Source organism: Geotrypetes seraphini, chromosome 8 (genome assembly GCF_902459505.1).
Source record: "Geotrypetes seraphini chromosome 8, aGeoSer1.1, whole genome shotgun sequence".
Lineage (NCBI taxonomy): Eukaryota > Metazoa > Chordata > Amphibia > Gymnophiona > Dermophiidae > Geotrypetes > Geotrypetes seraphini.
This window is the reverse complement of record NC_047091.1, coordinates 44873952-44886008: the sequence shown is the minus strand read 5'-3', so window position 1 is coordinate 44886008 and position 12057 is coordinate 44873952. Positions and strand designations below refer to the sequence as shown.

Below are 12057 nucleotides of genomic sequence, written 5' to 3'. Positions count from 1 at the left end.
GAGTTTACACAATTGCAAAATAAATTTGGACTGAATAAATCACAATTTTATAAATGGTTGCAATTGAAGCAGGCCATTCAGGCAGGGTTCCCTGAATGGAAAAATCTAAATTCTCAATATAGCATGGAATTTTTATGCTTCCAGGCAGATTTTCTGGGTCACCAGGCCGCACTGTGGTATAAAGTTATTAGTGAATTGGTTAATAAAAAACCTAAAAATGGTCTTAGGGATATTTGGAGCATTGAGATTAAGCATCAAATTTCAGCATCTCAATGGCCACAAATTTGGTCTTGGAGATTAAGATGTACACTGTCAGCATCTATGAGACAAACTTGTTTTTTTCTTTTGCATAGAGCATTTTGGACCCCTGTTAGATTACAAAAATTAAATAGTTCATTGTCTAATAGATGCTGGCATTGTAAGCTTGATGTAGGGACTTTGGATCATCTTTTATTTTTTTGTCCCTATATATTAGCCTTTTGGAATTCGAACTGGGATCAAATAAATTCTTTATTAGAAAATCCTGTAGCATTAACTTATGATACTGTGATATTTGGCATGTCTATGAGGAAAAAGAGTCAGATATCGGCAAGTAATAACAAATTTTTATTGATTATGACAGGAGTTGCCATGCAACATATTACTACCAATTGGAAAGATCACAGCAGACTTAACTTTAATTTCTGGTGGAATTCACTTTGTCATCTATACAAAATGGAATGTTCAATAGCAATACAAAATGGAAATTATAAAAGTTTTATGAAATATGGGAGCCATTGACATTGTTTTGTAATGAATAAACACCATTTTCTTAACATTACTTATGAATGGAGGGGAAAGGGGAGGATTTGTATAAATGAAGAAAAAGGTACAAAGAAAATATGAAAAAGATTGATTCAATTAAGAAAATAGTATGGAAAGGGAGGGGGGGAGAAGGGTTTAGATACATATACATTTGTTATTATCTTGATAGATTTATCAAGTGTTGTTTGTAAATCTATGTATCACTTTTATTGTACACTTGTTGAAAGATTAAAAATGAATAAAGAATTAAAAAAAAAATGTTATATGATTTTGTGGAAGCTTCAGACAATAAAAAAATTATTTAATAGGGCATCATTTAGATTATTGGTACATTCATCCATTCTGGATTATTGTAATATATGTGGGATCCCAAAAAAAGCTTCAAAAAGACAGATTTATACAGAATACGGCAGTCCGTTTAATTTTGGGGCTGAAAAAACATGATCATATTACTTCATCCTACAAACAGTTGCATTGGTTGCCTTTTGAGGCTAGAATACTGTTTAAGTTTGGTTGCACCAGTTTTAAAGTACTGTTTGGTATGGCTCCTAATTACTTGTCTCTATGTTTTGAAAGATATAAACCTAAAAGAATAACTCAAGGGCAATACTTATTTGTTTTCCCAATTATTAAGCCTTGTCGTTGCTTGGTTTTCAGGCAGGTAAAATGGATTCATGGCTAAGTTCTATTATTTCTCAGGCCCATTCATACATATCCTTTAGGAAACTATTGAAAACTGATTTATTCGAAAAGTTTGTAAATTGATGTTTCAGAATATGGATTGGAAATTTGCACATTGATTTTACAGTTGTACTTTTTAAGGAATATCTATCTATTTTCACGAATGCATTTTATTCAATTATTGTATAATTGTAGTTGTTTTTAGATTTTGTACTTTTATTCACTGTTTGTATATTTTTATTATTGTATGTGAACCGTCTAGAACTATGAGGTAGGGTAGTATATAAAAATAAAATTATTATTATTATTAGCTACTGACCGGTCAGGGTCACCTCCTTTCAAAATCTCTTTTTCTTCTCTGCATGGAATCGCTAGCACAGCTGATAAGACAAGATGGAATATGGGGTATTTGGCGCCATTTTGTGAATGAATACATTCAACATAGCATTTCAGCACATCCCCTGATGAAGCCTCATTGAGATGGTGAAACGGAGGCACTGTAGGTCATGAAGTATCAGTGCTGGTGTCTAAGTGTAGTGTTTTTCCACATTTCACAGATAAGTGCTGTTATTAAATGTTGGCATTTTAAAGTGGAATATAGATTATATGCTGATGACATAGAGGCCCTGATACCAATTGATGGCCTAAAAGAACATGTGTTGGGACAGATTTATAGTATATTGAAGCAAGTACAAGTTTAGCTGCTTAGTCCAAGGTTGAGTTTGAATATCAAGAAAACAGAACTGATGCTGTTATCAAAGTCAGTAGACCCGGAATCTGAGGATTATGAGATAAAATTTGTGGCTGAAGTAAGGAATTTAGGCTTTCAACTTGATTCACAGTTGTCAGTAAAATTTAAGGTGGTGGTACGGATGGATTTTTTAAGTTGAGGATGATACAAAGACTGAGACCTTTTCTCAACTATGATCATTTTCAATGCTTGTTCAATCAATGGTTAATACCTATCTTGACAACAGCGGTATTATGTACCTTACAATTTTCTACAAAGTGCAATGACATGAGAAATTATAGGAGCATGATACCGTGAGCTTAATATACCTATTTTGATGTCACTTCATTGGTTGTGGAGAATACAATTTAGGATTTTGGTTATGATATTTAAAATTTTGAATGGAACTTTACCAAAATGTATGACATCAATGTTGCTGATTTTCTTTTTTTTTAGTTCAATAATTTTTATTGAGTATTTTGAAAAATACAGGGAGCATTTCAAATACATAAAAACAAAATAAAGCTTTGTGTATAAAGAATCTGCAAATATATATTTAACTGTAGAGGACCATAGCAGTAAGAAAAGCTCCAAGTATTGGAACTGCTTGTGAAGACTATATGAGAAAAAGATGAGGGAGAACAGAAATAGAAATTAAAAGAGAAAGGAAAGAAAGAAGAAAAGAGAAGAGAAGAAAAGGAAGGGAAGACAGGAGTGTCTACGAAGCAGAGCGTACATAGGAATCCAGGAATGACCAGGGTGATTTTTTGCTCTTCAAATTCATGGAGGTTCGGAGTGTAATTTTATTCTCATATGCATAGGATTCAAATCTATGATACATACACAGAGAGTTCCACCAAAAAGTATAGTCTAGTAGCAAAGATGATTTCCAATTTTTCAGAATGTGCATGAGAGCAGTCACAAACATGGTATTGATGAGCTTAGGAGGACAGTTTGATTGTGCGAAACAGGGATGTTGAGAGCAAAGGATTATAATGTCCATAGAGATTTCTTCCGAGCAGTTAGTGATAGATTGTATGGTGTTCCAAATTTGAGTCCAAAAGGAGCGGACCAAAGTACAATGAAAAAACATATGATCAAGAGTTCCCTCCTCTTTCAAACAGTTCCAGCAAACAGAGTCTTGCTTTAAGTTGGCTTTCCACATGCGAAATGGGGTCCATACTGCATTCCACATAATAAAGAACATTGATTGTGAAACTCTAGAAGATAAAAGCGGGCGGTTTGTTGAAGACCAAAAGAGTTCCCAATCAATGTCAGAAAGCGGAGTGGTGAGTATAATATCCCAGTGTTTCATAGATTGAGGTGAAAAAGTGAAGGAATGATCTCTCAAAATATTATAGAAAAAAGATATAGCCTTGCTTTTTAATAGAGTCAATAAAGACCAATGGCGGATAGTATTTTTGGAAGTCATGAAGTCAAAACGTATATGCACAGAAGACAGCACTCCAATGAGTGAGAGCCACTGTGAATAAACAGAAGAAGGCAGCAGGTATGTGGAGCAAAGTATATCAAAAGGAACTGACGCAGTAAGAGTAGACAATTGGTGGGCAAACCATATACCTGCCCGCTGCCACCGTTTCCATGAGAGGGATTTGCCATGATTTTGGATTTTGGGATTATTCCAAAGAGACATGAGTGGGCTAACATTAACTGAGATCTCAGCTAATGTATCTAAAAGATGAAGAGCATGCTGCGTTGAACCCAACAAAGAGTACCTTCTCAAATGTCTGGGTACTGACACCGTTAGTAAGCAGGAGATGTGTAAAGGCGTGCATAAAAAGCACTCCATTTCAAACCAAGCAGGAGGATCTTGGGGATAGGAGTCAGTAACCCAGTAAGCTCCATATTTAGCTAGTGAAGCAATATAATAATGATAGAAATCCGGGAAGTTAAGACCACCGTTAATCTTAGAGGCTTTCAGCTTGGCGAGAGCAATTCGAGGTTTTTTCTTGTTCCAAATGAATTCAGATAGCTTCCTATTTAGCCAATGAAAAAACGACTTCCGGCATAGAAGAGGAAGCATAGAGAGAGTGTAATTAATTTGAGGTGCTAGGGTCATTTTGATGGATGCTATTCTACCCCACCAAGACAAAAAAAGTGGAGACCATCGAGATGTAGTATTTAGAACTAGATTTTTGACTTTAGATATATTAAGATCTTGAGCAAGAACCAGATCCTTATGTATTAAAATCCCCAAGTATTTCATAGCTTCATGTGACCATGAGAAGGGAAAATGAGCCAGATCTGATTGAAGAATGTTATCATTCAGAGGGAAGATCTCTGATTTCTCCCAATTGACAGAGTATCCGGATAGGAGGGAATATTGTTTGACAATATGTATAAGATGAGGAAGAGAGGATAGAGGGTTCCTAAGAAAAATTAAAACATCATCAGCATAGGCTGCTAATTTGAAGTCTCGATCAGAGGAGGGAATACCATTAATTAAGGGGCTTTGTCTAATAGCAGAAAGAAGAGGCTCCAACACTAAATTAAGTAGCAATGGTGAGAGAGGACAGCCCTGTCAAGTGCCCCTTTGAAGGGAAAATTTATTGGATAAAGGGTTGTTAATCAGAATACGATCTGTGGGTTGGTGATATAACGCTTCTATCCAATTCGTGAAGAATGAGCCAAAATTATACCATTTCAGGACACGGAAAAGAAAAGGCCACTCCACCCGGTCAAAGGCTTTTTCAGCATCAATAGCTAGGCCTATTATGGGGTCTGACATTGTTTTAGCGTGAGCGTTAACATGGTGAAAGAGGCACAGGTTATCTCCTATATATCTTTGTTTAATGAACCCTGTTTGATCTTTATGTATAAGAGATGGAATCACTTTGGTAAGTCTTAATGCAAGTAATTTTGCCATTATCTTGTAATCTAAGTTAAGGAGAGAGATAGGGCGGAAGTTTTTAACCAAGGTGGCGTCTCTGTCAGGTTTAGGAATTACTACAATGGTGACTTCAGTGAAATTGAATTGTTTGTCCGGAGTGGAATGGAGGAAATCATAATATGTAAGGAGATGAGGGGCTAAGATGGTGCAAAATTGTTTAAAGAATTCTGTTAAATTGGAACTAGATTCCCCGATAACTATATCAGAAATAGAAGCTGCCATATCTTCCCTACCTGCTGGGAAAGCCCCCGGCTTTACTAACAAATTCTTTAAACAATGTTGCTGATTTTCTATATTCAAGATTGTTGCAGTGCAAAGGACAGTCAAGGTGTTCCATCTGTGAAGTTAATGAGATAGTCACTACTGAATGGAATGCACTACTGAATGAAGCATGCTGTATGACTGATTTGATGAGTTTCAGAAAGAAATTAAAAACTTCTCTTTCAGCAGGCTTTTGCATAGTAACCATCTGATCTACATGACTGTGCGATAATCTAAAGGTGAAGGTTTGATCATTTACGATAGAATTTGCAACGAAAGCCTTGGCAGCGTTTTTGTTGCTTTTTCTCTTTGTTTTCTTATAGGCAGGAGCGAGGGAAGGCAGGAGGAAACAGCCGGAGCAGGCTGTTTGGACCGGGGTCGCGGCGAGAGTTAGCTCCGCCCACCCCCACCCGCGTCACAGGTTGCATCGGGCCCGGGCTCCCCCTTTAATTAGAAGGGAGCCAGGGCACGAGGCAAGCCTTGGCAGCGTTTTTGTTGCTTTTTCTCTTTGTTTTCTTATAGGCAGGAGCGAGGGAAGGCAGGAGGAAACAGCCGGAGCAGGCTGTTTGGACCGGGGTCGCGGCGAGAGTTAGCTCCGCCCACCCCCACCCGCGTCACAGGTTGCATCGGGCCCGGGCTCCCCCTTTAATTAGAAGGGAGCCAGGGCACGAGGCAAGCCTTGGCAGCGTTTTTGTTGCTTTTTCTCTTTGTTTTCTTATAGGCAGGAGCGAGGGAAGGCAGGAGGAAACAGCCGGAGCAGGCTGTTTGGACCGGGGTCGCGGCGAGAGTTAGCTCCGCCCACCCCCACCCGCGTCACAGGTTGCATCGGGCCCGGGCTCCCCCTTTAATTAGAAGGGAGCCAGGGCACGAGGCAAGCCTTGGCAGCGTTTTTGTTGCTTTTTCTCTTTGTTTTCTTATAGGCAGGAGCGAGGGAAGGCAGGAGGAAACAGCCGGAGCAGGCTGTTTGGACCGGGGTCGCGGCGAGAGTTAGCTCCGCCCACCCCCACCCGCGTCACAGGTTGCATCGGGCCCGGGCTCCCCCTTTAATTAGAAGGGAGCCAGGGCACGAGGCAAGCCCTGGCCGCGTTTTTGTTGCTTTTTCTCTTTGTTTTCTTATAGGCAGGAGCGAGGGAAGGCAGGAGGAAACAGCCGGAGCAGGCTGTTTGGACCGGGGTCGCGGCGAGAGTTAGCTCCGCCCACCCCCACCCGCGTCACAGGTTGCATCGGGCCCGGGCTCCCCCTTTAATTAGAAGGGAGCCAGGGCACGAGGCAAGCCTTGGCAGCGTTTTTGTTGCTTTTTCTCTTTGTTTTCTTATAGGCAGGAGCGAGGGAAGGCAGGAGGAAACAGCCGGAGCAGGCTGTTTGGACCGGGGTCGCGGCGAGAGTTAGCTCCGCCCACCCCCACCCGCGTCACAGGTTGCATCGGGCCCGGGCTCCCCCTTTAATTAGAAGGGAGCCAACGGCGCCCAGCCGTTCGGCGCACGGCGAAGGCGAGCGGCAAAGGCGCTCGCCTTAGCGAGATCGCCTTTGCGTAGGAGCCTTGCGAGGGAGCCAGGAACGCCTAGTAATTCACTTTCCCTACTCTCTTCTCTCTCTCTTACCCACAGCAGGAGCGCACCAGCACTTCAAGAGAGCGATGGAGGACCCAGGATCCCAGAGGTACTTTCCGGTATACTGCACAGAGTGTAATATGTACGACTACCTCCCCTTGGGAAGGCGGGAGTACATATGCAGTCGGTGTCAGGAACTGGAAAGCCTGAGGATGGAGGTCGGCAGATTGAGGGTCAGGGTCCAGGAACTGGAGGGACTAGAGGGACTGCGCAACACAGAGGAGACGAGCTGGTCAGACGAGGACACAGACGGAGCAGGCCCCATTGTGGACCAGGTGAGGGACCTCGAGAGATTCATTGAGGAGGCCTATAGAAGGAAGGTGGAGGAACAGGAACAGCAGCTGCACGGACGGATGTCGGCAGATGATACCCAGGACCCACAAGGTGACACCGAGGAAGGACCTAGCGGAGGAACCACGCAAGAGGAGGAGACCGTGACTCACCAGGACCCCGAGGGAGAGATACCGCACTACACCGAGGACACGGACCTGAGACAGAAGAGGCTGCCGAGGAAAGGGAAGTCTGCTATTGTGGTGGGAGACTCGATCTTGAGAGAGGTAGACAGTCACGTAGCTGGAGGAAGGGAGGACCGGCTAGTGACTTGTCTCCCAGGGGCCAAGACATGAGACATCACTGATAGGATCGAGAGGATCCTGGACGGAGCAGAGACAGAGGAGACTGCGGTAATAATCCACGTCGGAACAAACGATGTGAGCCGGAGGAACTTCAGCATGGATGCACTGACTGACCAGTTCAGGGTCCTGGGTCGAAAGCTGAAGCGGAGTACCCGGAGGATAGCATTCTCAGAGATCTTGCCTGTACCGAGAGCAGATGCAAAGAGGCAGGCAGACCTCCAAGCTGTGAATGCATGGTTGAGGAGATGGTGCCAGGAGGAGGGCTTCCGCTTTGTGAGGAACTGGACGTCCTTCTGGGGAAAGAGCAAGCTCTACCGGCGGGACGGCCTGCACCTGAGCACAGCGGGAACCAGACTACTGGCAACCAATTTGAGGAAGGAGATCGAGAGGGCTTTAAACTGAAGAAAGGGGGAAAGCCGACAGCAGATCTGATGTTGACGCTTCGGACAACAGCATCCAGAACAGATGCTGAACGGGCTGACTGCAGGGAGGAAACAGAGGGACCGGAAGATCTACAGATCAGACAGCGAGGGAATCAGGTAAAGGGAGCTTGCTGGGAGAAGACTAGGGGGCATGGGGACACACGGGGAATGGGTGGCATAAGGGCGAAAGCCGAGGGTAATATAGAAGCACCACAAGGTAAGGGGGATCAAACAGAGGCTCAAGGGATGACAGCCCAGGAGGGGGCCGGTAGGGCAAAAAATACCAGAGGAAAAGCGGGAAAGTGGGGTGGCAGGAATGTGGGGAAGCTGAAAACTAAGAGGGTAAAGGCTGAGGGTAAAGCAGAAACACAGAGAGCGGGGAAAACTGCCCGAAATCCAAGGGCAAGTGGACCAGGTAAATGCAGAAGTGGAAGAAAAAAGACAGGACCTGCGGTGCTTATACGCGAATGCAAGAAGCCTCACGGCCAAGATGGGTGAACTAGAAGTCGTCGCCAAGGGGGAGGACCTGGATATAATTGGAATTGTAGAAACCTGGTGGACAGAGGAAAATCAATGGGATATAGCGCTGCCGGGGTACAAGCTCTATAGGAGGGACAGGACCCACAAAAAGGGGGGAGGCATAGCACTATATATAAAGGAATCTATCCACTCGGTCGGAATGGATATGGTAACGAAGGCAGAGGGGCTGGAATCGCTGTGGGTCAAATTACCGGGAAATAAGGGTGCGAGCATAAAACTGGGGCTGTACTATCGACCACCTGGTACGCCAGAGGGAGTCGGACACGACTTGGAAGCGGAATTGAGACAGGAGTGCAGGACTGGAAGTGTAACAGTGATGGGGGACTTCAACTACCCAGGGATAGACTGGAGTACGGGTCACTCCAACTGCACTAGGGAGACAGGATTTGTAGAAGCTGTGAAGGACTGCTTCATGGAGCAACTAGTCAAAGAACCGACGCGAGGGGGTACTACTCTTGACCTCATCCTAAACGGATTAGGGGGGCCTGCAAGAGGGGTAGAAGTGGGAGGACCACTAGGCAACAGTGATCACAACACGATCAGATTCACATTAGAAAGAGGGATACCCATAGTTAGGAGGACCGCAACAACTGCGTTGAACTTCAAGAAAGGGAACTACGCTGCTATGAGGGAAATGGTGGGGAGGAAGCTCAGAAACATCTTGAGGATGGAGACTGTGGGAAGCGCCTGGACCCTATTTAGGGACACCCTGCAGGAAGCACAGAGAATGTACGTCCCCAATTTCAGGAAAGGCTGCAAGAACAAGCGATCAAAGGACCCGGTTTGGATGTCAATAGAAGTAAAAAGGGTAATAAAGGACAAAAAAGTATCTTTCCGGAGATGGAAAGAGGACCCAACAGAGGAAAATCGACAGGCGCACAGGGAATGCCAAAAGGAATGCCACCGGGAGGTTAGAAAAGCAAAAGAGAAATACGAAGAGGGGCTGGCCAAGGAGGCGAAAAACTTCAAGGCATTCTTCAGTTACGTTAAGGGGAAGCGACCAGCGAGAGAGGAGGTAGGGCCGTTGGACGATGGGGACAGGAAGGGAGTGATTAAGGAGGATAAAGAGGTAGCTGAGAGGTTGAACACGTTCTTCTCGTCGGTTTTCACGAGCGAAGACACATCTAATATACCGGACTCAGAGGAGCTCATGAGTGGGGAACAGGCTGAAAAATTAGAGCACATAGAGGTAAGTAGGGAGGATGTCCTCAAACAGATAGACAGGTTAAAATGCGGCAAATCACCGGGCCCGGACGGGATCCACCCAAGGGTGCTGAAAGAACTAAGACAGGAAATAGCGGGCACAATCCAACATGTTTGCAACCTATCCTTGAAAACTGGTGAGGTGCCAGAGGACTGGAAATTGGCAAATGTCACACCGATCTTCAAGAAGGGATCGAGGGGTGACCCCGGGAACTACAGGCCGGTGAGCCTGACTTCAATAATAGGGAAGATGGTGGAAGCTATGATCAAGGACGACATTTGCGAGCACATCGAGAGGAATGGCCTACTGAGAACAAGCCAGCACGGATTCTGTAAGGGAAGGTCGTGCCTAACGAACCTTCTGTACTTCTTTGAGGGAATAAGCAGTCGGATGGACAATGGGGAGCCCATAGACATCATTTACCTCGACTTTCAAAAGGCTTTCGACAAGGTGCCACATGAAAGGCTACTTAAGAAACTGTGGAGCCACGGGGTGGGAGGGGATGTGCACAGATGGATCAAGCACTGGCTGTCGGGTAGACTGCAGAGGGTTGGAGTAAAGGGCCAATATTCTGACTGGCGGGGAGTCACGAGCGGTGTGCCACAGGGATCGGTGCTGGGGCCTTTACTCTTTAACATATTCATCAATGACCTGGAAAAGGAGGCAAAGTGTGAGGTTATAAAATTCGCAGACGATACCAAACTGTGCGGCAGAGTTAGGACCAGGGAGGAGTGTGAGGACCTACAAAGGGACCTGGACAAGCTGGAAGACTGGGCAAACAAATGGCAAATGCGCTTCAACGTGGACAAATGCAAGGTCATGCATATAGGGAAAAAGAACCCGTTGTTCAACTACAAATTGGGGGGGGTATTGTTGGGAGACAGCAGACTCGAGAGAGACTTGGGTGTGCTGGTGGATGCATCACTGAAGCCATCTGCACAGTGTGCAGCAGCCTCGAAAAAAGCCAACAGGATGCTGGGCATCATAAAGAAGGGCATAACAACCAGAACACGGGAAGTCATCATGCCATTGTATCGAGCGATGGTACGTCCGCATCTGGAATACTGCGTTCAGTATTGGTCGCCGCACCTCAAGAAGGACATGGCGGTACTTGAGAGAGTCCAAAGGAGAGCAACAAAAATGGTAAAGGGGCTGGAACACTGCTCATACGCCGAGAGGCTGGATAGGCTGGGGCTCTTCTCTCTGGAGAAAAGGAGACTCAGGGGAGATATGATAGAGACCTTCAAGATCATGAGGGGCATAGAGAGGGTGGATAGGGACAGATTCTTCAGACTGAAGGGGACAGCAAATACGAGGGGGCATTCTGAGAAACTGAAGGGAGACAGGTTCAAAACAAATGCAAGGAAGTTCTTTTTCACCCAAAGGGTCGTGGACACCTGGAATGCGCTACCGGAGGAAGTGATCAGGCAGAGTACGGTACAGGGATTCAAGCAGGGATTGGATGGATTCCTGAGGGATAGAGGGATCGTGGGGTACTGAGTAAACCAACCTGGTCGTGCATGTGCAAGACCGGAGGGCTAGGACTTCGATAGGAGGGCAGAACTTAAATGGGAAACCAAGGTGGCAAGGGAGCCCCTTCTGATGATTCAGACAGGCCTTGACCTGTTTTTGGCCGCCGCGGGAGCGGACTGCTGGGCGGGATGGACCTGTGGTCTGACCCGGCAGAGGCACTGCTTATGTTCTTATGTTCTTATGTTCTTAATTTATTTTTGGTGAATGATATGAAGTATGGGCTGCAGTATATACTTATGTGAAGTGACTGTCTTTGTTTTAAATTGATTTGTTTTACGTATCAAATTGTCTATGTTTTTACTGTTGTTCATACAGATATTTTGACAACCAGGCTATAAATATTTTTTAAACACTCAAAATGTGTGAGCTATGTTCCCCCATTCCTAGCCACAGTTCTATTTACAGTGCTTGAGAAATTTTCTGCATGCCTGGTTCACATCACTGGTTATACTTCAAACCAGAAATTTATTGATAAGGAGCATTTGTGTGGAAAATTCACCATTCTTTGGAAAACAATGATCTTCTCTCCCTCCCAACTAATTCAAGTCACAGTTCATTAAGTCTCCAATGCTTACAGTCTATGTGGCTCTGACGGATTCCTTCCACATCCTCCACATGAACAAACTGGTAACAGCTTTTGCCCACAAGCTCCGAGGGGGACAGGTCCATGTAGTCAGTGATCCTGTAGTTGAAAAGGAGAGGATGAAAAGGAAGGCAAGAAGATTT

The 12057-nt window shown here is 44.8% G+C and overlaps 1 protein-coding gene across 1 annotated transcript in view; it reads right to left on the bottom strand.

Annotated features, from left to right (window-relative positions):
* The window catches only part of NPAS1 (neuronal PAS domain protein 1), a 192180-nt gene that overhangs the window by 66491 nt on the left and 113632 nt on the right, over positions 1-12057 (bottom strand). Inside the window, exon 6 of the mRNA XM_033955925.1 lies at positions 11907-12013. Within this exon, the coding sequence (XP_033811816.1) occupies positions 11907-12013 (107 nt within the window). The remainder of the gene's footprint in view (positions 1-11906; positions 12014-12057) is intronic.